This window comes from Cervus elaphus, chromosome 30, assembly GCF_910594005.1.
Source record: "Cervus elaphus chromosome 30, mCerEla1.1, whole genome shotgun sequence".
Lineage (NCBI taxonomy): Eukaryota > Metazoa > Chordata > Mammalia > Artiodactyla > Cervidae > Cervus > Cervus elaphus.
This window is the reverse complement of record NC_057844.1, coordinates 68174712-68194954: the sequence shown is the minus strand read 5'-3', so window position 1 is coordinate 68194954 and position 20243 is coordinate 68174712. Positions and strand designations below refer to the sequence as shown.

The 20243-nt window shown below is 41.6% G+C and overlaps 1 protein-coding gene across 1 annotated transcript in view; it reads right to left on the bottom strand.

Annotated features, from left to right (window-relative positions):
• Positions 1-13597, bottom strand: part of LOC122687097 (ATP-binding cassette sub-family C member 4-like) — a 330146-nt gene extending 316549 nt beyond the window's left edge. The window contains exon 1 of the mRNA XM_043892537.1: positions 13518-13597. Within this exon, the coding sequence (XP_043748472.1) occupies positions 13518-13591 (74 nt within the window). The 5' untranslated portion in view covers positions 13592-13597. The remainder of the gene's footprint in view (positions 1-13517) is intronic.
• Between the last annotated feature and the right edge of the window lie 6646 nt (positions 13598-20243).

Sequence of the window (20243 nt, the reverse complement as noted above, 5' to 3'; positions counted from 1 at the left end):
CAACCTGGAGTTTTCTTTTGCAGATACTCCTATATAACCTAGTGCCTCCCTTACCTCTTCAGAGATGTCTCTCAGAGTTATCTGAGAGACCACATGGACTTTAAGTCCTCAGTTTTGTCTGCCTAACTAAAACATAATCCTTAACTTTTAGATTGTGTGTTTTTATTTTCAGTTGACATACTCTTTCCCCACAAATATGTACAACCTCCCCCATTATCAACAGCACCCATCAGACAGGTATACTTGTTACAAACAATGAACGTACACTGATCTGTCATTATCACCCAAAGTTCACAGTTTACATTAGAGTTCACCCTTGGTGTTGCACATTCTATAGGTTTGGACAAGTGTATAAGGACTTTATCCATCATTATTGTATAATACAAAGTAGTTTCACTGCCACAGAGAGTCAGAACCATATCAGTACCCTTGGTCTCTTACCTTGCTCTAAAAGAGAAATGGACATTGAGGGCTAAGAAAGACCTGAGAAGTGGTTCCAAAATTTTAGCATCTGAATCACTCAGGAAACAGTTTAAAAATTCAGATTTCAGGATGACACTTCTTTCTTCACCCCAACCTCAACATAACCACAAGAGGTTATAATCCTATGAGTAAGAAATAGGATTCATAATTTTACATTTTTAATCCATTTGGGAAATAAACCATGGCAATTTACAGAAGAAAATGTTATCTTACAATTGTTAAGAAATAAAAGGAAGGTGGCATGACTATCTTTCAGTATTTATTTACCATTTACAAATGGCAACCTGCTCAACTATTCTTGCCTGGAGAATCCCATGGACAGAGGAGCCTGGTGGGCTACAGTCCATAGCGTCACAAAGAGTCAGACCCGACTGACTGACTAACACTTACTTACTTATTTACTTACTTACCTGCCAGATGCTATTTTTTTTTTTCATTTATTTTTATTAGTTGGAGGCTAATTACTTTACAATATTGTAGTGGTTTTTGTCATACATTGACATGAATCAGCCATGGATTTACATGTATTTGCCATCCCGATCCCCCCTCCCACCTCCCTCTCCACCCGATTTCTCTGGGTCTTCCCAGTGCACCAGGCCCGAGCACTTGTCTCATGCACCCAGCCTGGGCTGGTGATCTGTTTCACCCTATATAATATACATGTTTTGATGCTGAGACGCTATTTTAAATGTTTCACCAGTGTGTCTGGTTCATTTAATGCTTCCCTGGTGGCTCAGACAGTAAAGCGTCTGCCTACAATGCAGGAGACTTGGGTTCAATCCCTGGGTCGGGAAGATCTCCTAAAGAAGAAAATGACAACCCCTTCCAGTATTCTCGCCTGGAAAATCCCATGGACGGATAAGCCTGGTAGGCTACAGTCCATGGGGTCACAAAGAGTGGGACACGACTGAGCAACTTCACTTTCACTTTCACCATCTGATGAGGTGGGTATGATGATCAGGTAAGCAGTAGAGGTCAGATCTGTACTCAGGCAATCTGGCTTCAGATGGAGTGCCACTCCACTGTTCTACCCAACCAGGATTAGGGAGCAGTGTTGTATAAATGAGCCTCTGGCCATGGTGCTGGGAAAACAACATGGGCATTGGCCTGCTATCTTGCATTCACTCCCATGGCCCTAGTAATCCAGTAGCTCATTCAGAGGGACATGCCTTTCAGCAGGCAGGACCCCAATCCTGGCTCTGATAGCCCTCCAAAGACAGGATAGTTCTGCCTCAACTCATCATAAGTGCAACTGTGTAAGAAAGGATAGAAGATAAGGATCAGAAAGCAGATTCAGAAGAATGCTTGAAGGCTAGGGCTAAAGAATTACTCTTGAGAGCAGGAGGCAGGAGAGGTTTTTAAGCAAGAGTATGGCATGGGTTTGTTTTAGGGGAAAGACTGGTAGCAGGAATACATGTTGGGAGTAAGAGAAGCCAAAAGTGTTAGGTGAGGGCTGAAGAGGGATGGGGGGAGTTGGAGGGGGGGGGAGCGGGGAACACAAACTCCAGAAGCTTCCTTCCCTGTGGGCCCCACACATCCACACTCAAGAAACAGTTACTGAATGAATGAGTGACTCCAAGGGCATGTCCAAAGTTGGATCAATAGGATTTGATGTCAGCAGATGAGGGTGGAGAAGTCAAGGAGAGCTGATAGCTTGATGCCTTCAGGACTGGATGGATAAGGATGCCAACAACCCCCCTAGCAATCAAGAGTCACCATAATAAAGTATGAAAACATGCTCCAGATGCATGCCTATATAAAGAGCATATTCAGTCACTAACATGACTTTTAAATGTCTGCTAGATTGAGTTAGCATATTCACTTAATATTCACTCAACCTGCAGGAGTTAAAGCCAGATAAATAGGAACCTGAGGACTGCCAGCCTCAGTGTGTGCTGAAGATGTAAGTAGAGTTGCAGTTAGGGCACAGAGACTTCCCAGCTATAAGGCTCCTAAAAAGCTGCCCACACTTTCTGGACATATATTTCCTTATTTGTAAAGTAAGTATTCATATGATGCCTGCCTCATAGGAATGTTTGAGGATTAAATAAGACATATGTAAAAACGGTAACAGAAATTCTGAGCCCTCATGAGGCATTCAATAGGTGTGATTATCAGTAATGTCATCTCTAGATATATACCTAATATAAGAGATTTTTAAAAGCATTAACCTTTGTGTGTGTGTTAGTTGCTCAGGTGTGTCCAATTCTTTGAACCCCATGGACTGCAGCCACCAGGCTTCTCTTTCCAAAGGATGCTCCAGGCAAGAATACTGGAGAGGGTTGTCATTTTCTACTCCAGGGGATCTTCCTCATCCGGGTATAGAACCTGGGTCTCCTGCATTGCAGGTGAATTCTTTACTGTCTGAGCCACAAGGGAAGCCCTATTAATCTTTATAGGGATCTAAAAGTTACCTTCCTGTCTTCAGATATCCCTAGCCCCAACAACATGAGGCCTTAACCCTGGAAGGGGTGAATACATTAAGATCATCCCCATCCTCCCAATTTTAAGCCAACTAAGGCTGAGATTCACTCACATGTAGCCACACAGAATTTGCAGGGCCAAAATAAGACCCATGTCCAGTCATTCAGTAGCCTACACTTCTCCACTGTACTACAGGCATCCATCTTCACCCATGGTGGACGCAGAAACACAGAAAATGTCTACAGGGGCTTATCTTTCACAAAGAAGAAATCCATGGGATATCTTCATGATAAGACAGGGTTCCCTGGCCCCATCAAAAAGTTGTAATAGGGAAGAACTCCATATTAGATCTGTTTCCTTTAATTTAATCTTTGTATTCTATTGCTTTTGCATAGAGTTAAGAACGTTGCCTATAGCCTGGAAATATAAAGGACAGCCCATTCTCAAGACTCTGACCTTTAAGGATATAGCACTTTTCCAGTCATACAGAGATTTAAAAATTGCAAAACAGAGAGTAATATTTGTCTTGTTGGAGGTTCACAGGAACTTCGTGGCCTGACATATGGATAGCAGCAAGAACAAAGGATTATGACACCAAAAGTTTGCACCAACCAACCATGTCCCTCCCTCATCTTGCCTTTTAAAACACTTTGCTGAAACCCTTTGGGGATTTTGAGGTTTGAATAAGGCAGAAGCCATCCATCTCCTTTCATGGCCCTGGGGTAAACCTTGATCTGCTCCGAACTCTGACATTTAAATTCTTTTACCCTTACTGTGCTTAAAGCACACAAATTTGTTTACAGTAACAAAGTTATAGGCAAGATTAGGACAAAGGTGATCCACACCCCACAGAGAAGACAACTCCTGGGAGACAGACAATGAGGTATAAATAAAGCCTCAAATAGTCAGAAGACCAGAAGTGGGATGTCACACCTACAACACTAGCAAAGTCCAACAGCAAGAAGAAAGACTTTTCTTTCTTTTCAAGGATTCAGCCAATAAAAAGTTATGGACCACAACAACCCTCCCAACTTCCTTTCCCCTCTATAAAAGAGTTCTCCTTCCCTTGCCCTTTGAGGACTTGCATGTGACTCACCATGGTTGCAGACACTGAATTGCAATTCTCTGCTGATCCCAAATAAACCCACCTTTGCTGGAGAAATATCTGATAGTCTATGTGCTTTGGGTCAACAGAGAAAGGTAGTCAACACATTGGGGAACACCTGGAAGACTCAGAAAGACAAATTATCCACTTGACACACCTGAATGGACACTAGTTGACACTTCTCAGGCTGACCAGATGCAGGACTATAAAGATCCAAAAAATCAAGAATAAACTACAGGAGATAAACTTATACTTGTTATACTATTTATTCCACTACAAGGAATTAGTTGTAAATTTTAATGCACCTTTAGTCTGTACTACATCTTGCTTGGAGCTGTAGTTATTGTACAAAATTGCCAAAACTCATCAAACTAAATGCTTAAGGGAAACAGAGAAAGAGCCCTGGCGAGCTCACCCAGCCTCCATTTACAACATGCGGATTTCTGACTGTTAGTGAAAAACAACAAAATTAATACATATGGTATTCTGAAAATAATGTAAAGAATCCTAGTTTGAAATTAAGCATTTGTACGTCAAGGCTGTATATTGTCACCTTGCTTATTTAACTTATATGCAGAGTACATCACGAGAAATGCTGGGCTGGAAGAAGCACAAGCTAGAATCAAGATTGCCGGGAGAAATATCAATAACCTCAGATGTGCAGATGACACCACCCTTATGGAAGAAAGTGAAGAGGAACTAAAAAGCCTCTTGATGAAAGTGAAAGAGGACAGTGAAAAAGTTGGCTTAAAGCTTAACATTCAGAAAACTAAGATCATGGCATCTGGTCCCATCACCTCATGGGAAATAGATGGGGAGACAGTGGAAACAGTGTCAGACTTTATTTTTTGGGGCTCCAAAATCACTGCAGATGGTGACTGCAGCCATGAAATTAAAAGACGCTTACTCCTTGGAAGGAAAGTTATGACCAACCTAGATAGCATATTAAAAAGCAGAGACATTACTTTGCCAAGAAAGGTCTGTCTGGTCAAGGCTATGGTTTTTCCAGTGGTCATGTATGGATGTCAGAGTTGGACTGTGAAGAAAGCTGAGCGCCGAAAAATTGATGCTTTTAAACTATGGTGTTGGAGAAGACTCTTGAGGGTCTCTTGGACTGCAAGGAGATCCAACCAGTCCATCCTAAAGGACATCAGTCCTGGGTGTTCATTGGAAGGACTGATGCTGAAGCTGAAACTCCAATCCTTTGGCCACCTCATGTGAAGAGTAGACTCACTGGAAAAGACCCTGATGCTGGGAGGGACTGGGGGCAGGAGGAGAAGGGGACGACAGAGGATGAGATGGCTGGATGGCATCACCGACTCGATGGGCATGAGTTTGAGTCAACTCCGGGAGTTTGTGATGGACAGGGAGGCCTGGCATGCTGCAATTCATGGGGTCGCAAAGAGTCAGACACGACTGAGCAACTGAACTGAACTGAACTGACTGATATGTTCATGATCACTAGTTACTGAAAGCCTAAACCATCTCAGCCCTCAGGCAATTCACATCCCCCATCATGTCATCAGCTTCTCTGACAAGAGCCTCCAGAGAATCTGTCTTGACACCAGTGGCAGTTTCCACATCTGTACTCCCTTTATAAGTGGACAGTTTGAAGTTGGAGATAGATGGACCCTGGGCTAGACAACTGGTGTTTGTCAAGAGAAGTAAAATTCAAGCTTTGTTCTCACCCAAACACTCCAAAGACAAAGCTAGTGGTAAGAGCTGGGCTCTGCTAAAGCAAAGAGATAAGGTACCCACTCCTGAGGTCAAGGAAAACTTTCCCTTCCACACATACACAGAAGGCTCCTTGGAGTTCAAAAAGGGAGGGAACTTCATCCCATAATAAGCATAGACATGAACCTATAGGCCTCTGCAGTGGGATTCATCTTGGCAAAATCTTGGGGAGGGTCCAAGGACCAGTCAAGTGTGAAGAAAGAAACAGATAATTGGCCAAGTAAACAAAGACCCACACAATTGCACTCATCTCACACACAAGCAAAATAATGCTCAAAGTTCTCCAAGTCAAACTTCGACAACACCTGAACCAAGAACTTCCACGTGTTCAAGCTGTATTTTTAAAAGGCAGAGGAACCAGAGATCAAATTGCCAATATCTGTGATCATAGAAAAAGCAAGAGAATTCTGGAAAAACATCCACTTCTCCTTCATTGACTATGCTAAAGCCTTTAACTGTGTGGATCACAACAAACTCTGGAAAATTCTTTAAAAATGGGAATACCAGACCACCTTACCTGACTCCTGAGAAACCTGTATGCACGTCAAGAAGCAACAGTTAGAATTGGTCATGGTACAATGGACTGGTTCCAAATGAGGAAAGGAGTACATCAAAGCTGCATATCGTCACCCTGCTTATTTAACTTATCTGCAGAGTAAGTAAGGCTGCTTAGAACCCAAAGTCTCCAGTTTCTGGAGGAACAAGCCCCCTATCTCAAAAAAGGAAAACTATTTCATTTTATTCACAGAGGGATAATTTACCAAATTGCTATAAGTCATGAGTAACTTGAGGGGAAGGACTTCCCTGTATCTGGAAAACAGATGAAAACCAATAACATTCCAGAAAAAAAAAAACATAAGCATTATAACCACATTCACCAGTTTACTTGGTAATCAATACCTTTGTTAATTTCTTTAGAAGCCATCAAACTTTCCATTAGGATTTTTAATGTGGTACCAGTTAAGCAGTATCATTTGAAATTTATCAGAGATCTGCACTTGTCAAAAAGCCCTATGAAGCTTCTTGAAGATGAAGCACTTTTGCAAAAGCATCAGAACTGTCTATAAATAATAGAGTTAAAGGCACAGTTAAACACCTAATTACAACTATAATTATGTAATAACTAGAATTATGACTAGTAACATTTTATCAGAAGATACTCAAATTTTAGAACCTATATATAATTTCTGTGATATTTATATTAATAATATTTATCCATACTATATAATCTGAGGGGGTTAACATTCATTTGACAACACTTCCTATGTAACTGAACATACAAAACAATCCTAGTTAAAATTTTTCTCTCTGAGATGGTTCATAGAGAACCTGAAGCAACCGAAAGTTAGCTGAAGTCAAAAGAACTTTGGAATTTGGTAGTAAGTTTGTAAAAAATATAAAAAAGTTTTCAAAACATTTGGTCAGATAAAATCATAGTCCACTGTGCCCAGCAATCCCACTACTGGACATATACCCTGAGAAAACCATAATTGAAAAAGACACATGTACACCAATGTTCACTGCAGCACTATTAACAATAGATAGGACATGGAAGCAACCTAAATGTCCATCGGCAGATGAATGGATAAAGAAGTTGTGGTACATATGTGTAATGGATTATTACTCAGCCATAAAAAGGAACACATTTGAGGCTATTCTAATGAGGTGGATGAACCCAGAGCCTGTTATGCAGAGTGAAGTCAGAAAGAGGAAAACAAATATCATATTTTAATGCATATGTATATGGAATCTACAAAGATGGTACTGATGAACCTATTTGCAAGGCAGAAATGGAGACACAAACATAGAGAACAAACTCGTGAACAAAGTGGGGGAAGGAGAGGATGGACTAATGGAGAGAATAACAAGGAAATAAATGTATTACCATATGTAAAATAGATAACCAGTGGGAATTTACTGTATGACAACAAAGGGAGCTCAATCTGGTGCTCTGGTCAACCTAGAGGGGTGGGATGCAGTGGGAGGTAGGAGAGAGGTTCAAGAGGAAGGAGACATATATATACCTATGGCTGATTCATGTTGATGTATGGCACAAAACAACATGATATTGTAAAGCAAGTAACCTCCAATCAAAAATAAATAATTATTTTTTTAAAAAAGAATCCTAGGTTACTGTGAATATTTACAAACAAATACAGATTGCTTAAAGGCAAGGAAGTTCATAAAATCTGTTATCAAAAGCAGTATTCTATGTAAAACCTATTTTCTTAGCAGAATGGAAACAAGTCTAGTCCTGTACCAGCCTACTTTTAATAACAAAATCCATTTACTTATTAAGTTTAAGCTAATCTCAGCTCAACCATGTACAAAACTCCTTTTTCTACTCAAAATATATTACCTGTTATATATTGAAATGTTTCTTTTATTTTTAGCAGCTGTAGTCACATATTTAAAATAGATTCCTCAACTCTTAAAAATCTTATTAATTCCTAGTGAAAACCAAGTGGCAAGTAATTGTGAACTGTTTGTCATACCAGCACTTCCTGATTGGAAACTTATGCTTTAGTTTTCCTTTCTGAACAAGGCAAACAAAGGTAGGTAAACTTAGACCTGCCCAGCAACAAATGTTCCAATATTTTATCCTATTTGAAATGGCACAGATAGTCAATGAATTCTTATCATTCAACTTTAGTTTCAGGTTATCAAAATCTGGAGAGATTTGAGATGACATTTTCAAAACATAAGTATTGCCATAGAGTTTACCTTTTATCATATCAAGTTATTTTTCTTGTTGACAAATGCCTATGTTAATCAAACTAACAAGCTTAAGCTAGCTTCAATAGTACATGATTCAGTACTAAATATTCCCTAGATCACGTGAACCTGCAATATATTTGGCCGATGTTTTAAAGATTTGCAAGTAGTATTTAATTTGTAAGGGTTTACTTTTAAGTCAATTAAGTAGAGCTCATTTATGAATTAATTTTTACATAAGGATGGAACCAGAGATCTCAGTTTTTCTGCCTTTCTCTTAAAACTTCCCTGGTGGCCCAGGGTTAAGAATCTGCCTGCCAGTGCAGGAAACAGGGGTTTGATCCCTAGTCCACGAACTAAGATCCCAAATGCTGCAGGGCAACTAAGCCTGAGCATCACGACTACTGAGCCTGCCTGCTATAACAACTCACATGCCTGAGAACCTGTGTTCTACAACAGGAGAAGGAACCTCCATGAGAAGCCCATGCACCACAGCTCAAAAGCAGCCCCTGCTCACTGCAATTAAAGAAAGCTCACATGCAGCAACAAGGACCCAGCACAGCCAAATAAATAAATAAATATAAATAACTTGCTAAAAATATATATTTTTAAGGCCTTTCTCTATTCTTTTCCCCTTGAGAGCCCAAGTAGATTATTTACCTCTCAAGGTGAGGTAGAAATTGCTAGGCAGTCAGTGTAGGTCTGAGACCTCAGTTCCATTTTTTAATTGCAACTCTCTCAAATAATCATCTCACTCCATTAACCTAAAGCTATACTTGTTGTTCCAGTTTCCAGGCATCCAAAAGAAGGCCACCTCAGTCTGGTTGGTCATAAAATATCCAGACCCAAGACAGGACAATCATTAACTGCTGTCCAATTTATCAAGAAGAAAAATATCAGATGGACCATTAACTCTTAACCGATACATCTTGTCCTTAAACAGTGGCCTGGGGTCATGAGAAAGAATCACAGGAATGGCGACTTAATGTCTAAAAAAAACTGAAAAACTGGGGATCAAAAAAAAACCATAAAGATAACAAACTGTACATAGTGGCCTTCAAACTGATTGGTCAGAGATTACATAAGTCAGGGACACGAGCCAACCAAAAAGAAACAGATCAATACTAATAAAGACATAAATTGCTATAATTCTCACCTTTTTGGACACTTCACCCACTCTCAGTGTCTATGCTGGGGCTTTGTACTTCTCTTTACCTTAAAATAAATCCTGCTTGTTTGCTACCATGAGTGTTTGCATGTTCATGAAGTTCATTCTTAGGCTGCATGAACAAGAACTTAGATTCCCATTTCAAAGGTACAGGGAGAAATACAAACTCCTTTTATTAATGGAAACTGAAGAGTTCCAAGCTTTGCAAAAATACCCATTAGGGGGATTATAAGATAGAACAGAGCTTTGATCATCCATACTTAATTATCCACAGCTAGTGTTATTTCTCCAGCTAGCTGGAGAAAGCAATGGCAATCCACTCCAGTACTCTTGCCTGCAAAATCCCATGGACGGAGGAGCCTGGTACGCTGCAGTCCATGGGGTCATGAAGAGTCAGACATGACTGGGCAACTTCACTTTCACTTTCCACTTTCATGCATTGGAGAAGGAAATGGCAACCCACTTCAGTGTTCTTGCGTGGAGAATCCCAGGGATGGGGGAGGCTGGTGGGCTGCCATCTATGGGGTCACACAGAGTTGGACACAACTGAAGCAACTTAGCAGCAACAGCAGCAGCAGTGTTATTACTATCAAATATCAAACAAACAATTCAAAGAGGTCTCTCAGGGTCACAGTTTCCTAGTCCAAAATTAGAAGTCCTCACCTTCCCATTTCCAAGCACATACACTTTGAAACTCACAAACAGAACATGCTTGAAGAGTTCCTTGTCCTGCTATTGCAGCAAAAATAGAAATGAAGCTTTTCCTCTCCTGAAAACAAGGGAAGTAAGAACAGTGAGCAGTCTAGGGAAGAAACTGGACAGGCCTGAAAGAGTTAATCACTTCTAGTTTTACTTTAACTGTTACTAACCTGTAGTGTAACCAGAAACTAACCTATCACCCCCTAGTACTAGGTAAATTACACCCTGCACTTGGTATTTGCTCTCCCTGACCTCTCTTACAGAAAACTACCCTTTACAGTTGTTTGTATTACAGAAAGAAGACTGCAGGCCAAAAATCCAGAGACAAGTGGACCCCAATTACCAGGCTGCCTGATGCCTGCTGTGACTGTTTTGAAATAATGCAGGAAGAAAAAAATGCAAAAACTTCATTGTGCTGTGTATGTTCAGTCATGTCCGACTTCTTGCAAACCCATGGACTATGGCCCACCAGACTCCTCTCTCCATGGAGTTTTCCACGCAGGAATGTGGAGTGTGTTTCCATTTCCTACTCTAGGGGGATCTTCCTGACCCAGGGATCAAACCTACCTGTCTGGCATCTCCTGCATTGGCAGGCAGATTCTTTACCACTGCTCCACCTTGGAAGCCCAAAAACATCATTACTTTGAACTTTATCATTTACCCTAAGACCACAAGAGCCAGGCTATATAAAGTCTCTTGGTTCCCTGGGGTGGAGGTACATGGTTCTTGAGGCATTAGCCTGCTGTGTTCTCCCCTCTGCTGGCTGATTTTTTTTTTTTTTTTTTGCTGGCTGCTTTTTAAAGCCATCTTTCTATTCCCTCCAAACTCTGTCTCCATATTTTTTTTATTTGGCATCAGTAGGCAGAGAAAGCCAAGATTTTGGCTGTAGCACTGCCTGAAATTAAGGAGACAGTTGCCTACTTTGTTACCATTTAAGATAACCACATCCATATTCCTTCCTCTAGGCCCCTCTTTCCTTAAGGGCCACCAAATGACCCAGAGAGGCAGCTACACAAACTGAACACCACAATGGAAAGAAGCATAAGAACTCCCATCCCCCTGGGGTTCCCTAGGTGGTCCCATAAAAAGGAAATATCAGAATATGTAGGAAAGATGAAAAGATTGGGTTCTCAGCACAAAAAATATCTAATAATCACCCAAGTATGATCAAAGCCCAAAGGCTGAGACCTACCTAGTTAATAGTCTCAGCTACTAGATGGAAAACCTGAGGTTTCAGGGACTTCCCTGGTGGTTCAATGGTTAAGACTCTGAACTTCCACTGCAGGGAATGTGGGTTCAATCCCTGGTTGGGGAACTAAAATCCCAGCAGGCCCTACAGCATGGCCTAAGACAGTGGAAGAAGAGTCTCACCTCTGAGCCCTTTTTCATCTATGTTTCCTCCCAGCTCAAGGACCTTCAGTGCTTTCAAGAACAAAGGACTCCCGGGCAGGATCATAATAGCGAAGAAAAAATTGGATTCCATGTTAGACCTGTTTCTTTTATTTTAGCTTTTGTATTCTATTGATTTTGCTACAAGTTGATCAGGAAAGGGATGTCTATAGCTCAAAGTATACATAATGGCCCCTCAGGTCTTAATGTTAAACTAAAATACCTTTGTTTAGCTCACAGGAAACATCCTGACCCAGACCATCTATGAATGGCTGCAGGACGAAAGATATTAATACATCCTCTCTCAGAGGAAACCAGGAGATATTTGCAGTTACTTAGGACCTTTGGGGATTTCCCAGGTGGCTCAGTGATAAAGAAACCACCTGCCAATGCAGGAGATGTGGGTTTGATCCCTGGGTGGGGAAGATCCTGTAGATCGAGAAGGAAATGGCAACCCTCACCAGTATTCCTGACTGGGAAATCACGTGGACAGAGGATCCTGGCGGGCTACAGTCCATGGGGTTACAAAAGAGTCAGACATGACTTAGCAACTCAACAACAAATGGCCTTTCTACTTTACCTCCTCACTTCTCTCCTGTTTGTTCTATAAAAGAATCTAGTGTCCAGACCTTGGTAAGATGGTTTTCTAGGACATTAATCTGCAGTCTACTCAGACTTCTGACTTTCCAAATAAAGTGACTAACCCTTGCCCAAACAACCCCTCTCCCAATTTATTGGCCTGTCCTGGGGCAAGGAGAAGGACGTCTAACTAGGTAGCAGGACCACCTGCTTCAAGACCATGTACCACTTCCCTAAAGGCTAGAGATAAGACCCCACAGGCTTCAGGGACCCCGTCCCCAGAGTTGTCCTCAAAGGAGAAAGCAGAACTACTAGCAATTAAGGAAATGCTCAGTCGCTCAGTAGTGTCCAACTCTTTGCGACCCTGTGGACTGTAGCCTGACAGCCATGGACAGGCTTCCCTGTCCATGGGATTCTCCAAGCAAGAACACTGGAGTGGGTTGCCATTTCCTACTCCAAATTAAGAAAAGCGGCTGGCCAAATACATTCTTCAGTCGGGGCTGTGTGTCCCAGGCAAAGGCAAAATGTGTCCAAGAATACTGTTTGCATTCGTTAAATACAAAATAACTGTTTTTCACCCACATGAAATTTGCCACAACCAAATACCGGGATGTACAGTAACAGGTGTACCGGGAGAGAGGGAGACATGGTCATAGACACAGGGAAGTAGGGGCCCGGTGAAGTTGGAACTCAGCTGTCACCTAAGGAATATGGGGAAAGGTGGGGACATTACTGGAAGGTGACAACAGTCCAGGGCACTAATTAGATAAAGGAAGCTGTTCATAAACTGCTTGCTTGGAGGGTAAACGAGTGCAACCTTAGTTCACAACTGTGAGATCCGGAGCTCTAACTGGGGAAGCCGGCTAAGGATGGAGTGTGGGAATCCAGTCCTTCACCAGCTGAGCGGTGACTCTCCCAGGGCAGTGTCCCAGCCTCCCGCTCCCGGGCACTGGAGGCGAGCGGGGCTTCGAGTAGAAAGAGATGCGCCCCAGCCACCAGGGCCCTGGCACCCTCCCCACCTCCGACAGGTTCCCGCCCGCCTCGCGCGCCCAGGCGCAGGCAGAAATCACGCCGCCGGCGTGGGAGGGCTCCACCAAAAGCAAGAAGGCGGGCAGTAGGAGCGCCAGCGGAAAGTGCCCCCTCGTCCCGACCCTCGGTGCGGGGAAAAGCGCCTGCAGCGTTAGGCTCGGCCGCGCATCTCAGCTCAGGCAGGGCGCTCACCAGAATACCAGGCGTGAGCAGAGGTTCGCATCCTGCAGCGGGTTGGGCTTCCCCTCCGGGAACACCTGCAACATCTTGCTGGCCGAGGGTGCGGTGCGGGTCGTGGCGGTCCTTGCAGTCGCTGCCGCTGTTCCCGTAGGGCCCGACAGAGACGTTGGGAACCTGGCCGCCTCTCCGGTCTGCTTGGCGCGAACTGAGAACCACCTGCGTCTCTGGGAGTGGAGTGCCAGCTGCCCGTCGGGCCCCGCCCTCCCTCCAGGTCGCCCGCTACGCGCCTCTGCCACAGCTGAGGAGTGCCCGGGGCGGGAGCCATGGGGGCGCCCCCCAACCCCCACGCCCAGGCTAGGGAGGACACTGCAAGGAGCCACGCAGGTGGAAGGCAAGGCCATGAGGGCAGCTGATAGAGGTGGGTAAGTGAATTACCCGCCACACCGGGTCCTCCCAGACGCCCCAACCTACTCACCTGACTTCAGACTCCAGCAAAGTGTGGATTAATGATTAAAAGAATGTGAACATATTTTCAAAAAATATTTAAACAGTAGATCAGCCATACAACAGTCTATAGTTCCTCCCTGAAGAACCCAGTAACACTGTCTGATGCATATCTTGAGTTGTTTTGCTAAAATCCCCACCAGGTGCAGTTAACTGCAAAAACCCTGACCGGTGGGGGCCTAAGGATTGATGATGCTAAACTAGCTTTGTTACCAATCAAAGAATAGAGCAGTAGCTGATCACACACCATGGACTCTCCCCCTCACTGTGCTTTTAAAGAGCCTCCCCTGAAATCCATCAGAGAGTTCAGATCTTTTGAGCATGAGCTGCCTGTACTCCTTGCTTTGGCCCTTACAGTAAATCTTTCTCTGCTTTGAACTCCTATGTTTTGGTTTGTTTGGCCTCACTTTGCCTCCAGCTTAGTAACTTGGGTTATACACAATTTATGGCCAAGCACTTGACCTCAAACAACAGCAGGGTTTAACACAGTTTGTTTGTTGAGCTACAAACACCTAAGGAAAAGTTAACAGAAGGTTAGAAAAGCTCAAATGATTTTGGAAGATGAATTCATGAAGTTATTGGGAAAGGCTTTTGGCATCTCACATGTTGTATTGTGTGTGGGGATCTCTGTGAGTTTTTGCTTCCCTCTTGGATTGGGAAAGGAGAATATGGGGAGAGAGAGGCTGCCTTATGATTTCTTTCATCATGAGCTCAGGGACTGGCAGAATAAGAGTGACATATGTTATAGAGCACAGGCCGTATGCTTTTCTGGGGGCCTTACCTCATTTTTAACTCTAACAATGCCCTATTCAAGAAAGTAGTATCATCACTACTTTACAGATGAGAAAAATGAGGCTCAAGGACAGCACTTGTCCAAGGTCTTCAAATCAGTGAATGATGAATCCTGATTTAGACTCAAGTGAGATTCCAGCATGGTCTGTCTCACTGGTGGGTAGACAGTGTGTGTGAAAATTGTCTAGAATATGCTGTTTGAATGAATGACTTCAGAACTGAAAGAATAAGATCTTGGGCTCTTACTCAAATCTTTAGTTATTTGTGTGGCTGTCTTACTAGCTCAGCAGCTTCCCTTCCCTTTCACCCTAAATGAAGAAAGATCAAAGTGTGTGGGGCTTATAACCAGATCACTTTATTATTCTTTGATAATTGCCCATCTGCCTTGGCTAAAACATTGTTATTAAAAATGGCTTTTAGCTTCAGCCATTCAAAAATGAACAAGTTCTATAGAACTAATGTATAGGAGTTAAAAATACAGTACTGCATGCTTTTAATTTTCCAAGAGAGTATATCTTAAGTATTTTCAAGATAAAAAAGAAAAAAAAAGGGAAAATGGATAAAGTGTGAAGTGTGCTTACATTTCACAATGTATACATGTATCTAGTCCTCAGACTACAACCTAACTATATACAATTATTGACTCTCAGTTGTACCTCAATAAAGCTTGGAGGAAAATGGCTTTTGAGGAAGGCCTTAATGCATTCAAATACTTTTTAAGTCAAATGTATAAGAATGGCAAAATGTTGATAATTTTAAATTAATGGGCATATCATGGGGTTTTCTTGATATTTCATGCATGTTTGAAATTTTCTGTTACAAAAAGGAAGACAATTAAAGCTGAAATTTGTAATTTTTCAATTACTTGCTTTCTGATGCTAGTTGTTTCTCAGATAACACAATCTACAACCTTTATAGTCAGTCCTCACCTCTGATTTACTGTCTTTTTGATGTTCTCTTTGACATTGCCTACATTTTCCAGCCCTGTAAATACTACTAGTTCTACTTAAAAGATGAAGAAATTTCTTGCTGAAGTTGGAAGTTTAGTGACTTCCCTTGTCAGACTGCCCCAGACTGTTGTCTCCAGTCCCCACTACTATCACACGATCATAATTAGCCCTCTGCAAACTACTAAATACACTCAGTCCATTCTCTTCTCTTTTTTTAAATTAGGATCTTTTGAAACATCTTAAAATTTTTTCTGAACATTAACTAATATGCTTTTTAGTAGAGATATTGAGAACCAGTGTTGAATTGTACAGAGAAGACTGGATGTGAAGCCAGAGACCAGAGATCTTGATGTTTTGCTTGTTACCTAAATTTCTCAGGTCTAAAATGAGAAACCCAGAAGGAACATACCTCAACATAATAAAAGCTATATATGACAAACCCACAGCAAGCATCACCCTCAATGGTGAAAAATTGAAAGCATTTCCCCTGAAATCAGGAACAAGACAAGGGTGCCCACTCTCACCACTACTATTCAACATAGTGTTGGAAGTTTTGGCCACAGCAATCAGAGCAGAAAAAGAAGTAAAAGGAATCCAGATAGGAAAAGAAGAAGTGAAACTCTCACTGTTTGCAGATGACATGATCCTCTACATAGAAAACCCTAACGACTCTACCAGAAAATTACTAGAGCTAATCAATGAATATAGCAAAGTTGCAGGATATAAAATTAACACACAGAAATCCCTTGCATTCCTATACACTAACAGTGAGATAACAGAAAGAGAAATTAAGGAAACAATACCATTCACCATTGCAACAAAAAGAATAAAATACTTAGGAGTATATCTACCTAAAGAAACAAAAGACCTATACATAGAAAACTATAAAACACTGATGAAAGAAATCAAAGAGGACACAAACAGATGGAGAAATATACCGTGTTCATGGATTGGAAGAATCAATATTGTCAAAATGGCTATTCTACCCAAAGCAATCTATAGATTCAAGGCAATCCCTATCAAGCTACCAATGATATTCTTCACAGAACTAGACCAAAGAATTTCACAATTTGTATGGAAATACAAAAAGACCTCAAATAGCCAAAGCAATCTTGAGAAAGAAGAATGGAACTGGAGGAATCAACCTGCCTGACTTCAGGCTCTGTCACAAAGCCACAGTCATCAAGACAATATGGTACTGGCACAAAGACAGAAATATAGATCAATGGAACAGAATAGAAAGCCCAGAGATAAATCCACGAACCTATGGACACCTTATCTTTGACAAAGGAGGCAAGGATATACAATGGAAAAAAGACAACCTCTTTAACAAGTGGTGCTGGGAAAACTGGTCAACCACTTGTAAAAGAATGAAACTAGAACACTTTCTAACACCATACACAAAAATAAACTCAAAGTGGATTAAAGATCTAAATGTAAGACCAGAAACTATAAAACTCCTAGAGGAGAACATAGGCAAAACACTCTCCAACATGAATCACAGCAGGATCTTCTATGACCCACCTCCCAGAATATTGGAAATAAAAGCAAAAATAAACAAATGGGGCCTAATGAAACTTAAAAGCTTTTGCACAACAAAGGATACTATAAGTAAGGTGAAAAGACAGACCTCAGATTGGGAGAAAATAATAGCAAATGAAGAAACAGGCAAAGGATTAATCTCAAAAATATATAAGCAGCTCCTGCAGCTCAATTCCAGAAAAATAAATGACCCAATCAAAAAATGGGCCAAAGATCTAAACAGACATTTCTCCAAAGAAGACATACAGATGGCTAACAAACACATGAAGAGATGCTCAACATCACTCATTATCAGAGAAATGCAAACCAAAACCACAATGAGGTACCATTACACTCCAGTCAAGATGGCTGCTATCCAAAAGTCTACAGGCAATAAATGTTGGAGAGGGTGTGGAGAAAAGGGAACCCTCTTACACTGTTGGTGGGAATGCAAACTAGTACAGCCACTATGGAGAACAGTGTGGAGATTTCTTAAGAAACTGGAAATAGAACTGCCGTATGACCCAGCAATCCCACTTCTGGGCATACACACTGAGGAAACCAGGTCTGAAAGAGACACGTGCACCCCAATGTTCATTGCAGCACTGTTTATAATAGCCAGGACAGGGAAGCAACCTAGATGCCCATCAGCAGACGAATGGATAAGGAAGCTGTGGTACATATACACCATGGAATATTACTCAGCCATTAAAAAGAATTCATTTGAATCAGTTCTAATGAGATGGATGAAACTGGAGCCCATTATACAGAGTGAAGTAAGCCAGAAAGATAAGGAACATTACAGAATACTAACACATATATATGGAATTTAGAAAGATGGTAATGATAACCCTATATGCAAAACAGAAAAAGAGACACAGATGTACAGAACAGACTTTTGGACTCTGTGGGAGAAGGCGAGGGTGGGATGTTTCGAGAGAACAGCATGAACATTATCTATAGTGAAACAGATCACCAGCCCAGGTGGGATGCATGAGACAAGCGCCTGAGCCTGGTGCACTGGGAAGACCAAGAGGAATCGGGTGGAGAGGGAGGTAGGAGGGGGGATCGGGATGGGGAATACATGTAACTCCATGGCTGATTCATGTCAATGTATGACAAAACCCACTGCAATTAGTTGGTTGGCCTCCAACTAATAAAAATAAATGAAAAAAAAAAAAAGCAATCAGGTAAATTCAAATCACAAAAAAAAAAAAAATTAAAAAAAAATGAGAAACCCGTATTTTTCCTACTTCCTACAGGGTTATTGTAAGCCTCAGAAATTGTGAATGCACTTTGTAAAAAATGTTAGGTTTTAAGGCAATATACAAGAAAATATGGTTTTTATTTTTTTCATCCATTGAACAAATGAAGGGCTTCTAGGCACATGACCACTAGGCCAGGCACAAGCTTATAAACATAGGGACGATGTCATAAGGCCTCTATCTGCACTTGTTTACTGACGTTAATGGACCAACTCAATGGATATGAGTTGGAGCAAGCTCTGGGAGATGGTAAAAGACAGGGAAGCCTGGTGTGATGCAGTCCATAGAGTTTCAAAGAGTCGGACATGACTGAGCGACTGAACAATGACTGATCTTAAATGGTTCAGTACTATAACTAAAAAGACAATAGCAAGTGGACAGGATGTAGAGAAACTGGAACCCTCATACATCACTGGTAGGAATGTAAAATAGTACAGCCACAAAGGTACCATATAACCTAGGAATACTACTTCTAGTTTTCTACCCAAGATAAATGAAAATGTATGTCTATACAAAAACCTTGATACAAAGTGATAGTAGCATTATTCAAAAAGAGTCAAAAGGTATACCAGGGGTGTGCAGAACCATGTGTACATCAACTGATGAGTGGATAAATAAAATGTGATATTACATGCAATGGAATATTATTTGACAAGATAGACATCCTGATGTATACTACAACATAGATGAACACTGAAAACATTATGCTGAGTTAGTTGAGGCAAACACTGACTCTCGTGAGGATAATGAGACAACTTCTAAGGAGAGATTCAATCTTGTTGGACTTGACAATTCATTCCCAAACAAATTTCAGGGACACATGATACAAATTTGTATCTGTGCAATCTATCAATTATTAAATGGTCTAAAGGATCCTGTCAAAAAGTCAAACAAGCAGTTAAATCTAGAGTAGGTTTACAATTGTGTCCAACTCTTTGCAACTACATGGACTGTAGCCTGTCAGGCTCCTCTGTCTATGGGATTTTCCAGGCAAGAATACTGGAGTGGGTTGCCATTGCCTTCACCAGGGGATCTTCCCAACCCGTGGACTGAACCCCTGTCTCCTAAGTCTCCTAAAAGTGTCAATTAGACTCTTTACCACCAAGCCACCTAGAAAGCCCAGGTATAAGAGTGGTACTATTAACAAAATATTTCAGTTAAGACAGTGCTGATCCTCAAGCATTTTTCTACCAAGGCACATAGGAGAGATGACATTCAGAATTTAAATATACTCCAGTGAATATCCACAGTTCTGAATATAGTAACAAGTTCTTTGTTACTGCAACTTCTATCAATCTATCCACCTCTGTAAGCTCAGGAGTCAGCCCTCAAATCAAATATAGCCACTCATAATATACCATGTTTTTGTCCAGAGGGTTTGGCACAGAAGTAACCTCGTGGACCACACCAGACTAACTTATTTTCCTCCTTGAGAATCTTTGTTTCTTTTCCTGAAGTTAGAAAAGGAAAGGCCTCTCTTTCATGTCTAATGAGGGAGTTATCAGGATATGACCAAATGATGCTAGTAGCCATATGCCCCATTTATGTGGAGATGCCTGAAAGAATAAAGCAGGTATTGAAGGGAAAGTCATACAGTCAACTGTTCCAGGAGCTAGGAATATATAAGTGAACTGCACCTGTGGTGTAGCGGAGAGTCTTGGTCGCATCAAGTCTCTGGGGCTCCTGATGCTAAGGGGATCCCTCGT